The 17,292-nt window shown below is 51.5% G+C and overlaps 2 protein-coding genes across 6 annotated transcripts in view; one reads left to right on the top strand and one right to left on the bottom strand.

The window, feature by feature from the left end:
* Positions 1–10,650, top strand: part of Rrbp1 (ribosome binding protein 1) — a 65,296-nt gene extending 54,646 nt beyond the window's left edge. Inside the window, exons 11-25 of one of the 4 annotated variants that reach the window (XM_076570760.1) lie at positions 744–834; positions 1,529–1,621; positions 3,241–3,333; positions 3,416–3,499; positions 3,620–3,709; positions 4,235–4,327; positions 4,426–4,497; positions 5,098–5,193; positions 5,784–5,867; positions 7,537–7,632; positions 8,249–8,332; positions 8,685–8,783; positions 9,556–9,699; positions 9,907–10,000; positions 10,112–10,650. In XM_076570760.1, coding sequence (XP_076426875.1) covers positions 744–834; positions 1,529–1,621; positions 3,241–3,333; positions 3,416–3,499; positions 3,620–3,709; positions 4,235–4,327; positions 4,426–4,497; positions 5,098–5,193; positions 5,784–5,867; positions 7,537–7,632; positions 8,249–8,332; positions 8,685–8,783; positions 9,556–9,699; positions 9,907–9,966 — 1,279 coding nt within the window. In that variant the 3' untranslated portion in view covers positions 9,967–10,000; positions 10,112–10,650. The remainder of the gene's footprint in view (positions 1–743; positions 835–1,528; positions 1,622–3,240; positions 3,334–3,415; positions 3,500–3,619; positions 3,710–4,234; positions 4,328–4,425; positions 4,498–5,097; positions 5,194–5,783; positions 5,868–7,536; positions 7,633–8,248; positions 8,333–8,684; positions 8,784–9,555; positions 9,700–9,906; positions 10,001–10,111) is intronic. The other 3 variants (XM_076570761.1, XM_076570758.1, XM_076570759.1) reach the window with 3 other exon arrangements.
* A 3,527-nt stretch (positions 10,651–14,177) lies between these two features.
* Dstn (destrin, actin depolymerizing factor) overlaps positions 14,178–17,292 on the bottom strand; it is a 28,035-nt gene continuing 24,920 nt past the window's right edge. For both annotated transcript variants that reach the window (XM_076570765.1, XM_006983692.4), the window contains exon 4: positions 14,178–15,384. In XM_076570765.1, coding sequence (XP_076426880.1) covers positions 15,275–15,384 — 110 coding nt within the window. In that variant the 3' untranslated portion in view covers positions 14,178–15,274. The remainder of the gene's footprint in view (positions 15,385–17,292) is intronic.

Here is a 17,292-nt window from a genome sequence, read left to right as displayed (position 1 = left end):
ACAGTGACACACTGGCCAGGCTTGAACTTCTGAGACCTCAAAGCCCACCCCTGAGTGACATGCTTCCTTCAACAAAAGCCACACCTACTTTAGCAAAGCCACACCTCCTAATAGTGCCACTCCCTATGGGCCCATGGGGGCCATTTTTATTTAAACCACCACAATTGACCACTTCTGGACTTGGAGTTTCACATATCTGGGTCTTATCATCTAGTGCAGAAGGTACCACATTAAGATGTCCATTTGAGGCTCGTTCCCAAGAGCCTTGAGTATAGCTTTTAGAGCACTGGAGAGATGTGTGATGGGTTGTCTTCAGCTAATTCCTCAAACCTCAGTTCCAGAACTAAGGAGAAGGAGCTTGTGAGTCTCGGAAGAGTTAGAAGTCAGTGGGCCTTTGAGAGCTGCTAGAACAGTGGTGCCCAGAGTCCAGTGAGGAAGGCACAGCACTGCCCTGAGTCCTGAGCACAGTTCTAAGGGCAGGCATGCACCAGGGAGAAGGGTCAGCTGGCGTAGTCTGTGGTGCCAAGGTAGGGCCTGGGCTAGAAGAAAGACGATCTTAAAAACCTTACTTCTGACTCTCACTCGGGTCTGTGCCCTGACTCCTGGCACTTTGGTGAGTGGAGAAAGGCTAGGCAGCGAGACAGGCTGTTCTGAAAGCTTATGCCCAGGCTGATGGAGGGACGGCAAGCTGGGCCAGGTGCCCAGGCAGAGACTGAAACCTCCCCTCCCCGCCCCCGCCCCAGTCTCAAGGAGCTGGAGTCACAGGTGTCGTGTCTGGAGAAGGAGACCAGTGAGCTCAAGGAGGCTATGGAGCAGCAGAAAGGGAAGAACAATGTGAGTAGAAGGGTGGGATGAAGTGGGAAAGAGGAGCTGTGGGCTGTGTCCTCCCGAAATCACCTGCAAACACAGGAGACCGGCCAGGCCCCCATGGGACCTGCCGTTCCCCAGCTCCTTTCCCATTGTCTGTGCTAAGTCTCTCTCCTGGCTCTCCACTCCCACACAGTCCACAACTGCTGGGGTTGCAGCGTGCTGGTTGGCCTGGCTCCGGGCTTGTGATCCCTCTGAGGAGTTCAGGGTAGGGAGGGTAATGCTAGAAGACAGGAAGGAGCCATGCTGAGCAGGTGACATACCTCTCCACTGAGGCTGTGCTTGCATTTACCTTGTCACAGTGCCCCATAGAGAACGAGGCTTCCCAGGGAATCTCTGGGCCAGAACTGTGCCAGGGGCCATGCTTTCTCTTTGGGAGGCAGGAAAAACTCTTTCCCTCTGAAGAGAGGCTAGCTCCCCACTTCTACTTTCCTGGAAATGGCAGGTTATTTACCCTGTGCCTTGACCATTTTGCTCTGGCCACAGTTCCTGTCTTTGTATTGAGCACCTGCTCTGAGAGGCCATGTGTCTATAGACCAAGGAAAGGATACCTAGTCCCTGGCAGGTCCTACTAGGGGAGGTTCTGTGGGCCCTGCCTTTGCTGAGACCAACTTGAGGCAGCCAGTGGGGACCATGCTATAATTTCTCTGGTTCCTTCTAGGACCTCCGTGAAAAGAACTGGAAGGCCATGGAGGCACTGGCCTTAGCTGAGCGGACCTGTGAAGAGAAGCTGCATTCTCTGACCCAAGCCAAGGTAGGAATACCTGTCCATCCTGAGTACTTTGGTCAGGCCAAGACTGGAGCAGCAGTACTGGTCTGCTTTAGCAAACACCATGAAACACAAACCATGGGTGGGCTAGCCTTGGCCTCAGAGTGTCTCCTGTGTCCACCTCAGTGTCCCCCAAGCTCCTATCTCTTCTTTCCTTCTCTTTCTCCTGCCTTCCTTTTCATTTTTCCTTAAGATGGAGAGAAGAAATCTGTGCCCTTAATGCCTTTCCTCTGTTGAGAGGAGCACAGACTCTGAGCAAGCCCAGGGTTTGCAGCTTAGAGATTTTGTGCAGTTTTCATCCTGGCCTAAAGTGAATATTCTTGCCTGTTTCTCGGGCTGTCTGAAATTACATTGCATCTCAGGGAAATGATCTTAGCAGTGAGCATCTGGGCAGCAGAGTCCTCGGGGGCCCTTGGTTGGCCAGGAGCCAACATGGAGTCTCATCCCCAGCAGTAGTGACACCTAAAGCTCCCTGTACACCTGTGCTCATCCCACGTCTCCATCCCACGTGAAAGGCTCTCTCCTGCCAGCGTCACTTAATGGAAGGAGTGTGCGTCTCCATAGGACAAGCCTTGCAGTGACTCTCTCATGGTTCTCCCAGGAAGCCTGAGGGTTCTCCAAAGGAAGACTTGGGGAGGGCTAGCCTTGGCCACACTGCAGTCTTAGAGCTGAAGTCAGATTCCTGGAATCTTGGACTTTTAGTCCTAGAAATGACCCATGACCATCTGGCCCATGTTGTGGCAAATGTTTAAGTTGTGGCCTGAGCTGTTACCTGACTCGATTGTGTCTACACATGCAGATAGAGGTAAAGGGTCACCTCACATGTCATATTGTTTGCTTTCATGTACCAGGTATAGATAGACAAAGTGCTGCTCACAGGGTTGGGTCCTTGCCACCCCAAGCCTCAAGTCGTGCCCAGTGGTGTGGAACTGCCAGTGGGTTCAGTCTGTCTCAGATTTAAATGAAACTTTTTAGGCCAAAGTTCCCTGGAGCCATTCCCCAGACTTCTGTCCTTGGGGGCATGAGGAGGCCCTTGTCCCCAGGCTTTGTTGCATGGCTCCTGTAGTTCTTCTCTGGCCTTTCCCGATGTCATGCTTTGAGGAGAGGCTGCTGGCTCCCTCTGGAGGGCCAGTGAGGAGTGTCAGGCTTGGGTCACCTTCACTGCAGTCCCTTAAGTTGGTTTAGCTCTGCCTGGTGGGAATTTGGTCCCCTTCTCCTCCTCCTCTAGTTGGAGGTGAGCCTCTTCGGCCTCTGTCCCTGTCTCCCACTGGCCCTAACCCTGGTGGCTGCTGGGGATGCCCTGTTTCCACCTTCACAGTTTCCACCTGTTAGGACACCATGCACCTTCTAGCCTCTTCCTGCCCCCACCCTGCCCTAGCTGTACATTTCAGCTTGGTCCTTACACATGTGTGTACATCTTTGCACACACAAGCTGGAAAGGGAAAGGTTTTGGGACCTGAGTGTCTGCTGTCCACACAAATAATCAGGGGTATAGACCAAACAGCATAGCTCCTCTGTCCTGTCCCTCGCATGCAGCACTGAGGATGTGCCCTTCTGGGGGCATAGACTGGCTGAGTGCTGCCCTTCTCTCTCCCACCCTCCAGGAGGAATCAGAGAAGCAGCTCCGTTTGGCTGAGGCCCAGACCAAGGAGGTCCTGCTGGCCTTGCTCCCAGACCTCTCCATTTCAGCACACCAGGTAGGAAGAAGGATGACTTCCCAGGTCCCCACTATTGTCAGGGAGCATCTGGCCCCACCATGCCTTTTTTTTTTCCTTGCAGAACTATGCTGAATGGCTGCGAGAAGTCAAAGAGAAGGGCTCGGAGCTGCTGAAGAAACCACCTGCTGCCCTGGAGCCCTCCTTGGTGAGTGACGCTGCTGGGCATGGGTCCTCCTCTGGCCCCTAGGAATCAGGAGCCCAGTTTTTTCAGTGAGTCGTCAAGAGAAAGGACTAACCAGACTCCTGATCGTCCCTCTGCCCTCAGGACATAGTCTCTAAGTTGAAGGAGGCCGAAGAGACCCAGAACTCCTTGCAGGCTGAGTGTGACCAGTACCGCACCATCCTGGCGGAGACGGTAAGCAACCAGGACCAACCCTGGTGGTGACTATGGCTTGGTGTGTCTAGGGTACTGCCAGGAAGGAGAGCTTGGAGTCTTTAGGGCAGGAGATGATAGCATGGTTCTGTGTGACCTCAAGTAGCCCCTTGGCATCCTCTGGGCCTCATTTTTTAGCTGAATGGTAAAAGGGGATAGACAAAGCTCTTGGGTCTTTGTTTTTTAAGTCGAGAACAAGGGTGGGTTTAAGGTTTGGGGCTAGGAGAGATGGTGACAATAGGGATGCCTGGGCAAGCAGGCAGGGAAGGACAAGGTCGGCCTGGAGTAAATGGGGTTGAGCCCTTTGATTCCAAGAACAGTAGGAATGGGGGCTATAGACCTCATTTCCTGGGAAAGCCCTGCCAGGGCCAGCTTCTTTCCCCGTGACACCCAGTCTGCAGTCAGTGGGGCAGAGTAGTGCTGCTGGGGGTCAGGAAGATACAGTGTACGTTTCTGGGGTCAAGCTAAGGAGGGAGAGGGCCTGCCTCAGTGTCCCCTCCCCTCCAGGAGGGGATGCTCAAAGACCTGCAGAAGAGTGTGGAGGAGGAAGAGCGTGTGTGGAAGGCCAAGGTGGGGGCTGCTGAGGAGGAGCTCCAGAAGGTACGGCTCCCCCAGAGCCCAGCGGGCTCCACAGCATGGGTGGGCACCCGAGGATTCTCCCCCAGACTCTCGTGCCTGATGGCTCTTCCCCTTTGTAGTCACGAGTCACAGTGAAACAGCTGGAAGACATTGTAGAGAAGCTAAAAGGAGAACTGGAAAGCTCAGATCAGGTACGTCTGCCTCTGTCCTGAGGGTTGCTTTCTGTTGTTTTATAAATTTGCTGGTCGCGTTCTGACAGTCATGCAGAGATTGCATGGGTCCTTGTTTTTTTCCTCATGGACCTCGTGCCCAAGGAGGCTGTCGCTCTCCTGAGCAAGGGCTTTGTCCTGTTTAGCCTAAGTGATAAGCTTTTACAGCCTCAGTGGCCTGAGAGCCATGGGCTGTGCAGCTCTGCCCAGCAGTGGCTTTGATTATAGACCTTAGAATTCAGACATGCTGACGGGGACCTGCTGTTCTTCAAGCCACTGCAGCAAGCCGTGGCCTTTGGGAAGGTGCCTTCTGTCCAAGCTTTGCCAGTCTGTCAGAGCTGCTCCCCCACCCCTCCTGGAGCCTGAGGACTCTGGGGGACCCAGCAGGACTGGAATTTGGGTTTGAAGTTCAATGGGGGGCTTTCTTGCCCCATTTCTGACCTCAGTTTACCCAGTATCATTTTTACCCTTACATATTTCAGGGCCAGCCAGACTTGGCACCTATCATTCCCGCTTGTATAATTAGGGCCCCTGTTGGCCACTGAGAGGCTCTGACCCGTGTCCATGTCTGTCCCTGTCCAGGTGAGGGAACACACTTCATTTCTGGAAGCGGAGCTGGAGAAGCACATGGCAGCTGCCAGTGCAGAGTGCCAGAATTATGCCAAGGAGGTGGCAGGGGTGAGTGAATCCACCATTCCCAGGTCTTGGTCTTGAGTGGCCTCTGCCCCATGAAGCCTGGGTTATTCCCAGGGGTCCTTCTGTACTGTTTGAGAGCTTGTCAATAGGAGCCCTAGAAGCTCGCTTTTCTGACTTTCCCCTCAAGTCCACTGGTGCCCCTTTGGACTGACAGTCCCGAGGTGTCCAGGGGCAGAGCCTTGTTTGTGAGAGTAGCACTTCCTGCTCCGGCTGGCCCTTCAGCCTGTGGCCTCTCTGCCAGGCTCGCTGCTGTCCATTTTAGCTGGGACTGGATTCAGTCTGCTGCTGACTTCTGGTTTCAGGAGCCGAGCTCCCAAGCCTGGCGCCCGCAGTCTAGTTTGGTTGCAAATTTGTGCTCTTTAACAAGAGACAGTGGGCAGGTGTTTCTGAAGCCTGGGTGTGCCATCATTCCTAAGTCAGCTGACAGGAAATGGTAGCTGGAGGACACCTGCCCCTTCTGTGTCAATCCCCCGGGCTTGGGGTCTATCTCAGGGTAAGGTACAGGCTTACTGGAACCGGTTTTCTTTTTTTTTTTTCCTCCTCTACTCTTCACCTTGCTGTTTCCCCTGAAGTTGAGGCAGCTTCTGTTAGACTCTCAGTCTCAGCTGGATCAAGCCAAGAGTGAAGCCCAGAAGCAGAGCACTGAGCTTGCCCTGGTAGGTCGGCTTATGTCCTGGGCAGAGGAGTATGACATGGGTATGTGTGTGTGCATGTGAGATTAACTTGATGGTGGCGTCTTGACATCCATGCAGAGACCGCAGCTTAGCAGGGCATGCCATGCTTTAGTCATGTCGTGCAGTATGCCTGAAACTCCAAGCTGGGCTGGTAGCTGCCAGGGGCCAGGATGTTTACATTCCGTTGCCCGTCTTTGGGAAGACCTGGCCCCTGCTCAAGACAGAGAGCTGTGGGACATACAGACCTTGTTAGCCTGTTTTCTCACCTGACCAGTCCAGGACATAGGACCCTGACATCACAAGGGTGGCATTCATGCCTGTGCTTTCTGCAGGGTTTCCCGCTGCAGTGATGACCCAGGCCCTGCCAGTCTCAGTTACACAGGGCGGCCTGCTCCCTCTGGCCCTCTGCCAGGCACTGGGAGCAGATAAACCTGCAGAGATGGGAGGGGCTGCACTGTGCAGACTGCCTGGGAGGAGGCCGTCCATTTTCCGGTCGGCAGCTGCCGTGTCTGATCCCGTGTCCCAGCTGCTTGGCCAGTTGCGCTCCCTCGTCCAGGGACTGCGTCCTCCCCAGCTCTGGCTGTAACAGCAGCCTGATCAGCCACAGCTGTGTTCTGTCTGATCTGCAATGTCACTTTGAAAACCTTGACGTAGCCGTCAGCATTGGAAATGTGGGGTTGAGCGTGGAGAGCTCTGGCCGGAGGAGCAGCTCTGGTGGGTTAGGCTAGCACCCTCCACACTGTCCTCTAAGACCAGCAAGGCTCCCAGTTCACTGCACCCAGCTCTGACGCCTTGCCCAGACTACCACACCAGAAGTGGCTATGGCCCAGGCCAAGCTACCCGGATCTAAGGCTGTTCTTCTCAGCTCTTTGCCAGGTTGGGTCTGGATGAGAGCACCCCACACCCTCCAGGGGTGCAGCCCAGGCAAGGCACACACACAGAGCATGCCTGGCAGGGGTTCTTGTCATCTTTCAACTGTGCCCTTTGGTTTCGGCCTGTTGAGCCTTTTGGGAAGGCAGACCTGGGGTGGCCTGCCGAGTAAAGCTTAAGTAGAATCTGAGGCTGCCCAGATTTCCTGAAGAACTTGTACTTGAGTTCTATCCACAGGCCTTCTGACTGGGACCTTTCTCAAGCAACCTGTGTGACCCTGCTGCCCTTCAGATGGGAGGCCTAGAGGTCTAGTGGCCTCAGGGCCACTATATTGTGAAACTTGTCCCCAGCAATAGAACTCAGAGAATAGAACATTACAAGGCAATAATATCATCTACATCCTTGAACTGGAGTGTGGCATGTTGTCAGCTGCCTCTGTCCAGATGGACTCCTTGCCTTTGTGTGATCTACATCCACTGAAGTCATTTTGCTCCAGGGGGTGGGATAGGGGGCACCAGTTCACCCCAAAAAGCACACATAGCTCTCATTGGCCCAGAGGCCTCTGTTAGGCTCAGAGTGGAGTGTGTAGTCCTGGCGTACCTTTCCTGCACAAGGGTGCGCTCTCTCTCTCTCTCTCTCTCTCTCTCTCTCTCTCTCTCTCTCTCTCTCTCCCCCCCCCCTCGTGTGTGTGTGTGTGTGTGTGTGTGTGTGTGTGTGCGTGTGCGCGCGTGCGCATGCCGCCAGCTGTGTATTTGCACAAACACACCCCTCCCTGTTTCAGGTCAGGCAGCAGTTGAGTGACATGAAGAGCCACGTAGAGGATGGTGACGTGGCTGGGTCTCCAGCTGTCCCTCCAGCCGAGCAGGACCCTGTGAAGGTTAGGGTGATGAGTTGGTCCTCAGATGTGTCCCTAACTCCTCCGGTGGTACTCAGGGTGGGCAGCCTGTGTACTGACTAACCTGAGTGTAGGTGTGTCCGATCCCCACTGCTAGTCACCCTCCCACCCTGCTTGGGATGGATGAGAGGTACCCAGAATGGAAGGTAGAGTCAAGGGCAGGTAGCCAGGGCCTTTAACCCTCCCAAGACCAGGACAGGGCTGCAGCTTGGGTTTGGGTCTATAGCCACAAAGGGGTTTTGTCTCTAGCTGTGGCCCTTTCTTGGGATATCTGCTACCAAGAGCAATTGGAGGAGGCAGGGACCTGTTGTTGGGCTCCCATTGTGGACCTGGGATCTGCCTCACGGCTTTGGGGTCTTTCTTACCCTGTGAGTCCTTTGAAAGGTTCCTGAGATTGCAGTATTTCCCTGGCATCTCTTTTCAACGTCTCTGCTTCTCTCGAGTCTGAGGCACTGTCTCCCCAGAAGGAAGAGTGCTAAGAGCGACTCAGCAGGGCAGCTAGAAGCAAGCGGCTAGAATGTAGAGCCTACAGGCTCAACCTGTCCCCAGAGGGTCCTGTGCCAGACTCTCCAGTCACATTTGTTGTGTCTCCGTACAGCTGAAAACACAGCTGGAGCGGACAGAGGCCATCCTGGAGGATGAGCAGACACGGCGGCAGAAGCTCACAGCTGAGTTTGAAGAGGTTAGCCCCTGCCAAGTGCCCTCAGCCCCTACAAGCTTTCAGGCTATCCTGAGAGCTTGGCCATCGTCTCTGCCCTTCCCAGCTTTCCCACCACACACCTGGGCTAAGAAGCCCCGGAGCTCCAGTGAATGGGCACGGGTGCTGAGCCTGTGAGTATCCACATCTTTGGGGGATCCCGAAGGCCTGGGTGCTTGTAGACTATGTCCAAGCTTCTTGCCCATGCGCATCCAGCCATATGGATTAACCTGAGCTACTGCCTTAGGCTGGGGATGCTCACCCCTCTGCCCCTAGGTGAACTTAGCCAGTTTTGACTGCTAGGCTTCTTACTCAGACCTGTCCCCTCTCTGTTAAGGCTCAGAGCACAGCCTGTCGGTTACAAGAAGAGCTGGAGAAGCTCCGCGCTGCTGGTCCCCTGGAGTCTGCGGGAACAGAAGAGGTCATACAGCTGAAGGTAGAGGATAGAGCTGGGGTACCAGTTGGATTTGTAGGTCTTCAAGGCTTTGGTCACTGGCTTAGTCACTGTTCTGTTGCTGTGAAGACACCATGACCAAAGCAACTTTTATAAAAGAAAGTATTTAATCGAGGACTTGTTTACAGTTTCGGAGATTTATTCCATTTATCATGGCAGCATACATGGTGTTGGAGCAATAGCTGAGAGCTACATCCTGATCCACAGGCCACAAAAGAAGTGGACTTTGCATGGGTTTTTGAAACCTCAGATCTTACCCCCAGAGACACATTTTCTCTGAGGCCTCACCTGCTCCAATAAACCACACCTCTTAATCCTTCTCAAATAGTGCTACTCCCTATGACTAAGCATTCAAATAAATGAGCCTATAGAGGCCATTCTTACTCATCTCTACAGTCATTCTTGGCCTTGGGACAGGGGCCAGAGAACCGCACAGGCACTGGCTTCCCTTGCCACGCCTAGTGAAGGGCACTTGACAGCACTAAGTCACATCTCAGTTACAAGTTAGTGTTGCCATTTAAGTGTAAGCTCTGTATGGCTTGAAGTCATGTTTCTGGTAGTGGGCAGTGCACAGTAAACCACCAGGCCAGGAAGCTGCCCCGGCAGCAGCAGGAGGTGACGGGACACAGGCAGAATTGTCAGCACAGGCTTTCCTCCCAGCCAGCACTGTCTGCCTTGTGTTCATGGAGGTTGTAGAGCTAGCTCCTCTTCTTCTACTGTATCACCTTCCCTCCTTCACCCCCCTGGCCCGCAGGAGAGACTAGAAAAAGAGAAGAGGCTAACAAGTGACCTAGGGCGTGCCGCCACCAAACTTCAAGAGCTTTTGAAGACGACTCAGGAGCAGCTGACAAAAGAGAAGGACACAGTGCAGAAGTTGCAAGAACAGCTGGAAAAAGCAGTAAGTACTTAGTGCAGGTTGGACCGCAGGGCTAGCCTCCAGTCCTCCCGTGGTTTGGCCCATGCTGTTGAGGGGGCACTGGGGGTGGAGAACTGCGGGGCGACCCCTGCACTGCTAGCTCGTCCTCACCCTGAGCCTCTGTGGCCCCTGCATGCCGGACCGCAGATCCTCAGCCACGCTCGGTGCCTCACCTTCCTCTCATCATAGGGTCCCACCAGTCCCTGCGCATGCATCCCCCAGCCCCTGGAGTCAGCTCTGGACCTCTAGACTGACAGCTTTGCTTTCTCTGAAGTGCCTGGAGGTGCCTGTGGAGCTGCCCTGGGAAAGGCTTTGCGGGTCCTGGGCATGGGGCAAGTGGGGGTGCCTTGACTCCTGGCCTGGCCGTTCCTTCTTATGCCCACTTTGTTCGCAGGAGGATGGTCGCGGCTCAAAGGAGGGAACCTCTGTCTGACCTCCTCGGCAAACTGTTCAACTTACCAAAATGCCTTACACATTCCTTACAAATAACCAACCAACACAGCGTTCGTTATCCAGGCCCAACTTCCAGTGAAGCCATTGGAGACAAGTCTCAGAACCACAGAAATAAATCTTCCAGACCCCCAGTCTGTAAAAGAACCTTGGTCACATTTGATAAACACTATTCCCGGGAGCAGCCCTGGACCACCTCAAGCCGACGCCAAAGCCCTCATCAACGCTGACAGACTAGGGTGTGCTGGGAGGCCAGGCCGCTCGGGATTTATGTCAATCAGTGCAATTGTCTGTATTTCTCAGTGGGGCCGGGTCGGGAAGCAACAGGCCAGGTGGTGAGTTCTCGGAGGCTTGCTGAGCAGACTGGAGGGTCTCAGCCCAGCCCAGCCAAGCTGCAGCCCCTCACCCCTGGAAGTTGCCAAGCAGAACTGACATGTGACTGCCTGGATGTCAATGCCATTAAAACCAACGTGTTGCCCGGCACTGGAGTCTTGTCTGATCTTCTGCTGGGCCTTCTCCATCTAGCTGCTGAGCCCAGGAGGAGGAGCCAAGAGTGGCTGTCCCCTAAGACAGATGAGTTTCTCTGAAGGCTGGGACGCTGATGGATAGCATGGGAATGTGGCCCACTGTTTCCTGCCTTGTCCCACCCACTCCAGTCACTTCCTAAGTTCCAGTGTCCCTGGAGCAGGGCAGGGAGCTCAGTCCCACCAGGGACCTGGATAAATAGCCATGCTGGTCTCTGGTGCTGCCACCAACTGCCCTCAGGCAGAAGCCAAGCTAGACTTCCTGTGACCGCGGAGCTGGGAGCTCTTGTTGGCCCAGTGACCTGATTTAGGGGAACCTTGTCCAAGTTTTATATGGGCTTCCACAGGGGGAATCTGGAGTTGATGTGAGAAGTAGTCACAGTAGGGGGTGAACCACCAGGAAGGGAAAATAGCTCAGAGCAGCTCCTGGTTCCTGTGCCAGGCTTCATCCAGTCTCTTCAACCAAGCAGTAGATCACGTCCCCTAACCTGTCACCCTCAAAATCCTGAGAGATTTGACTCAATGAACTTGGCTGGGCAACCCCTGGATGCCAAGTCCTATGGGGTAAGGGTGACCAAAGTGCCATTCCCACACTGCACAGTGATTGCATCTCGTGGTCCCCTGGAGTGGCAGGTGGCATTCCTGCGAGCTGTCACAGGAATCCTGAGAACATCAGTATGCTTGTGTCCTTTAGCCTCCTCACACTGCAGAACATCTGCTGAGGTTTTGTTGCCATACCCTAGACAAGGCTTCTCTGTGTAACAGAGTCCTGGAACTCACTCTGTAGACCAGGCTGGCCTTGAACTCAAGAGATCCTCCTGCCTCTGCCTCCTGAGTGCTGGGATTAAAGGCACGAGCCACCTCTGCCTGGCTACACTCATTTTGAGAGGGAAGGAACTGAGGAAAGGTGGCAAGATACTGGAGTTACCAGGCTGCAGACCCTGGATAACTCATTCCTGGCTTCTGCTCATCACGGTACTCTCCTCAGGCCGCCAGTGGGAGCCATGACTTCCATGGGGAAGAGGGGTAGCTAGACAGCCACAGTGCAGGGGAAGGCCTGTAGGGGCTTGCCTGGGTACTTTGTGGACACTCCAGCGTCTCTGGCTCCAAGGGCCCACCCATCAGTTCTCCCAACTGGCCCAGCAGCACCACCTCCCAGGCCAGCAGAGGGAGCCTGAGTTTGCCAGGTGGTATACAGCAGCAGTAGTGTGCTGGATCTCAGCTAGACCTCAGCTAGACCTGGTGGTCCAGCTGTTCCTAAATAAGGTTCTATCCATGGGACTCTGGAGCAGAGAAAAGCAATCCACTGAACAGTGGCCTTTTGCAGAGTGTGAAAGAGGTTCAACATGGTAAACACCACGGGGGCCTGGCCAGTCACAGCTGCCTGTACACCAAGACTAAATGCCCAAGCAGTCCAGGCTTCCAGTCCCTTGGCCGAGGAGGTGGGAATAACAGGAATCTCTCTGGAGACCCTGCTCTCCTGGGGTGTCACACTCCTCCAGTACCAGAGCTGCCTAAATGCTTCCCTTTAGAAAGAAGATCCCATCTGGCCACCAGAGATGTCCTTGATGGCCAGTGTCCTGTGGCCCATACCACCAGCGAGCTGTGACAAGCATGTTGCTCTGGTCATCTTTCATGACCCTTGTTGAAAGTGTGGCCCGCAGGCAGGACACAGGCCTGTAGGCAGCTGCATGGGGCAATGCAGTAAGGATGGGAACAGGCCACCTTAGCAAGGCCTTGGTGAACACAAGGCAAAGATACCCTCCACAAATGCTTTCTCACTGAGCTCTCAGGGTTGGATCTAATGAATTCTGAGGCCAAAAGGGATAGTTTTCTCACCCCTTTCATGTCCCACCTACTAATCAAAACCCAGCCTTCAAATGCCAAGGGTTAAAGCAGACCTGGAACTCGCCACAGCAGCAGGGATACCAGGGCTAGAATCATGGCATCTGAGCTTGTTACAAGTCAAGCTGCCCAGTTAGGTGAACTGCTTTGCCTCTGCTGGCTACTGAGGGGCTGGCCGGAGGCTTTCCAGTTGCCCTGGCCAACTCAACATGTCCTACTGTGACATGTTCCTCATCAGGAACCCTGGCTCCCCTGACCACTCTGTCATGCACCGGATGTCCCTTCTTCCAGTGGCAGCCCAAACCTTACTGTTATTTTGAAATGGCTCCAAATCCTTGGGGAGGTTCATTCTCCAGGAGGCTATAGGAATGAAGCTGCCAAGGACCTAGCAGCTCTGTTAAGACCAAGATTCAGCTGTCCACATCACAGCTGTTTTCCAGAGTCTAATACTTTCAGAAGTAATGAATGTCAAAGCAACTCCTGATGGGATTCTGTCAGCACTGGCCTCATGAGCATCCTCCTCAGGAACCAAGAGTGCCCACTGGATGAACCCTAACTTGGCTTTCCACATCTTAATATGTTAACCCTTGAGAGTGTAAAAGTCTTCTAGAAATGGCATATACTTGGCAGTTTTGTCCTTGGCCAACGTCAACAAACATGTAAACCTTAACTGCGGCAGAACTGAAATGAAATACTTGCTAGCACAACTTGGGCCCAGACTAGGTGTCCCCTGCAACTTCCCAAAAGCCACTACAGGAGACAAACGGGTTCCAGGAACCATTAACACCTACCCTATTTCTGGAGATGGTCACTCACAGACCGCTTAGAACCCTGAGGCAGCCCCTGTCCTGCACATACCTGTGTGCCTGAACTTCTGAAGTCGAGCTGTGGTGATGGCTGTGGAGCCACACTTCACAAGCAGAAACAGTTCTAAAAAGCCTTGGACACTACCCGGGCCACCCACAGGGCTGTTCTTGACCTCATAGGCTATGGGATGGGCTACAATGGCTACTAAAAGCTGTTTTGCATAGAGCTTCAGGATGAGGAATGACAAGCAGCCAACTTTTAGAGGGAGTTTGATGATAGTACAATTACAATTTTGCTTGCAAAATCCTTCAGATAGACATTTGGAATAGGAAAAGGATGTCCAACTTTTACAGTAGCATTCTCATTTAAACAGGAGTGAGCTGTGACCCTACCCCTCCTAATCAGAAATGTCAAAACCCAGAGGACAGGGAAAGTATGCTGGCTTGTTTTGTTTTGTGTCAACTTGACACAATCTAGGGTTATCGGAGAAGAAGGAACCACATCTGAGAAAATGCCCCCATTAGACTGCCCTGTAGGCAAGTATTTGGGGCATTTTTTTAGTTGATGATAGATGGAGAAGGGCCCAGCCCACTGTGGGCAGCGCCACCCGAGCTTGTGGTCTTAGGGTGTGCAGTAAGCAAGCCAGTAAGCAGCGTTCCTCCATGTCTGACTCCATGCTCTGACTTCCCTCAATGATGGATTCTGGGAGCTGTAAGATGAAATAAACCCTTTCCTCCTCAAGATGCTTTTGGACATGATCTTTATCATAGAAAAAAAAAAAAACGTACAGAAGGCAAATTCATCTCTAATTCAGACAAATAATCACACAAAAGGTAAGTTACAAATGCTTCCTTTATTACATAAAGCCAGCATTGCTACTTCTAAGTTCAGCTGTTTGTGCATCTCTACTGTTCCGTGTCATGCCTGTGGTGGTAACAATCACTTCCAAGTGTTGTCGGGCAGTCTCCGGTGAGAGTCATTCGTGGTACCTGCTTCCCATTTCATACATAGCTGGTAAACTGCTAAGGATTTGCACCCTGCCAGGCCCCCGAGGAAACATACTCAACACTCTTCCACATCCTACTGTACCAGATGCAGCATGGTTCTGAAGAAGAAATTAGAGATCGACAGCACCCTGGCTTATTAATACACTGCTTTATCATTTGTCATTAATAAAGAAGATTACAATGAAGCCCTAATTTGCAATATATAATTAGTTGTTACAAGACACTGCACATTCTCCTGAGGATAAACCATGATTTCTAAGACACCAAGTCACTGTAAGCAGTTTCCCAGGCCAGGGAGCCTCTCACTGCAGGTACAGGGCTGCGTCCTGCATCCAGCACTGCGCTCTGGATGGTGCTCTGCAAGACCAGCGTGGATTTGAAGCAGACAATTCTGAAGCAGTCTTATGACACACATGGTAGACTGACTGCCTGGCTTAGTCTTAACTGCTGTTATTTATATTAGTGTTGTACACATTATAAAGAAAATCATATCTCATTTTGTTTAAGTCAAGGAAAAATACAGAATTTGGATGAAAATTATGCATAGATTACAATCAGTTTTCTAAGCAAAAGAAACAAAACTGCTGAGGTTAGCGAAGATTAGTAGTTCTCTTCACATTGCCTTGTACTGTTTTCTGAACTGTGTTATTAAAAATCCTGAGCTTAACAAAATCTTTACAGGTCACCTCATGAAAATAGGTATTTGGCCAATAAGAATTTAATTCCACATCAACAAAACTTTAGAGGCTAGATTTATATAGGGTAGTGGTTTTTGCACACATCTATAGAATTTTTAGTTTACTCTAAAAGATGACAAGACAAATTCCCCTCAGTGAGACCCTGGCCTAAATCTATATGCTTTGCTTCTATAGTGAAAGGACAGTGTTAAATGGAAGCTTTGAAGTCGTGGCACTGGCTGATGATCTACACAGGGGACCCTTCAAAAGCTACAATTAAGGAGCCACCTAGCTTTTCAGCAATACTATTCCGATTAAGGTCTTCTGGCCCGTTTGCTTGATATTCATGCTTTATGCCTAGAGAGAAAAAGAAATTCTATTTAGAATTATGCAGCAGCTTACTTATTTCTCTAAGGTAGCAAGCTAAAGACCCTTGCATATTACAGACCATGGAATGCTATCTAATTGTGGGAAGAAATAATGTATAAGCACATGAATCAAAATAATGACCCCTCACAAACATAATGCTGACTGAAAGCAGCCAGAAAAACAAGTGGACATCCTGTTATGGCTCTGTTTATTTAATTCTAAATCAGCCCCAGCTAATGTTTCCAGTTAGATGCCACGGTACCAGTTACCACTGGGGTTCAGGAAAAGGTAGGGGAATGGTACAAATGAAAGTGAGCATCAAGAAAGAGGCTGTGGGGCTGGTAATTATATAAAAACCATCATGTTCAGTCTGTGGACATTCAGAGTTCTATAATAATTTATAATATGTACTTTACTAACGTCATATTTCAATAAAGAGGCAGGCCTAGTAATTTTTTCCTGATATTTAAAATAAATAGAAATATGGGGGCTGGAGACAGAGCTCAATGGTTAAGAGTGCTTCTTGCTCTTCCAGAGGACCAGAGATAAGTCCACAGCACTAGTGTGGCTTACAACCAATGGTCTGTGACTCCAGATCCATGGCATCTGGTGCCCTCTTCTTGACACTGAGAGCACCTGCACTCACATGTACATGAACCCACACACTGATGCTCACATGTGCACATAATTAAAAATAACGTAAAAGCCAGGCATGGTGGCATATGCCTTTAATCCCAGGACTTGGAGGGCAGAGACAGGTGAATCCCTGAGTTTGAGGCCAGCCTGGTCTACAGATCGATTTCCCCGACAGCCAGGGATACACAGAGAAACCTGGCCTCGAAAAACCAAAATAAATAAATAGAGTAAATCTTTAAAAGAAAAAAGAAAAAAAGCAAGCATGAACTAAAACACGGCTATAGAAAACAGCTCTGTGGTGGCATTACCCACCACGCTTAAGGCAGCGAACACTTAAGATGTGGCACTGACGGGACACACTTAGGACAGCTCCATCAGCACCCGCAGAACTAGATCCCCCGTGGGCGCGCACACAGCAGTTTCTCGGCACAGAGCTGCTATGTTGTAAACAGTTGTCTACCATTTGAAGATCATTTCTCAAACTCTTACTCAAAGCACAACAGGTCAGTTTTCAGACATTTTTGGACTAATTTGAGAAAGCCATTGATGATTCCACTAAAAAAAAGTTTCAAAGTGTCTATCATTTAATATCCCTAAGTCAAGTCTTATGTAGCAATTCCCCTTAACTCTTGGGTTTCATCCAAGTATTGAAGCTGAGAAGTCATTTGAAGCGTCCGTTGACAGATTAGGGAGCACACTATGGTGGCCCGAAATCAACCTAAATGCATGAAGAACCCACTGACTTGAGCGGCAGCAGGGCTTGGGAAAGGAAACAGGATTCCTTAACTCACGAAAACAAGCTAGGGCGAACCAGTTCTTCTCCCAGATGACAAAAGCCAGTCACAGAAAAGCAACGACACCAACACGGGGTAAACCCTGGTTTCCTCAGCTCCCTCAGCTGCTGGGGCATCACAGTAGGAGGGAAGTGGCAGCAGAACACTCGGAGCAAGCCTCCTGCCCCAGAGCTGAGGCCCATGATGTTACTGGTTCTAGCCAAGGTCACTCAGCCCTTGTGCCTCATGCTCCTTCCCCCATACCAATGTCTTCTGGCTGGAGCCTGGCCAAGGCCACTTCATCCAGACCCCAGCCACCCAGTAGCAAGTCAAGTACAACTGGCCAGCTCAAGGTGGGTGTATTTTCCTTTGGACCCAGATGAATCAATTACCTAAAATCACACCACTGAATGAACAGTAAAGCTAGAAGTAAGAGAATGCTTCCCCACTTCCTAACATTTTCTTTCTACAGCTTTGTCACCGACTA

The sequence above is a fragment of the Peromyscus maniculatus genome, chromosome 4 (genome assembly GCF_049852395.1).
Source record: "Peromyscus maniculatus bairdii isolate BWxNUB_F1_BW_parent chromosome 4, HU_Pman_BW_mat_3.1, whole genome shotgun sequence".
Taxonomy (NCBI): domain Eukaryota; kingdom Metazoa; phylum Chordata; class Mammalia; order Rodentia; family Cricetidae; genus Peromyscus; species Peromyscus maniculatus.
The sequence above is the reverse complement of the archived record's forward strand: the minus strand, read 5'-3'. Positions and strand labels throughout refer to the sequence as shown.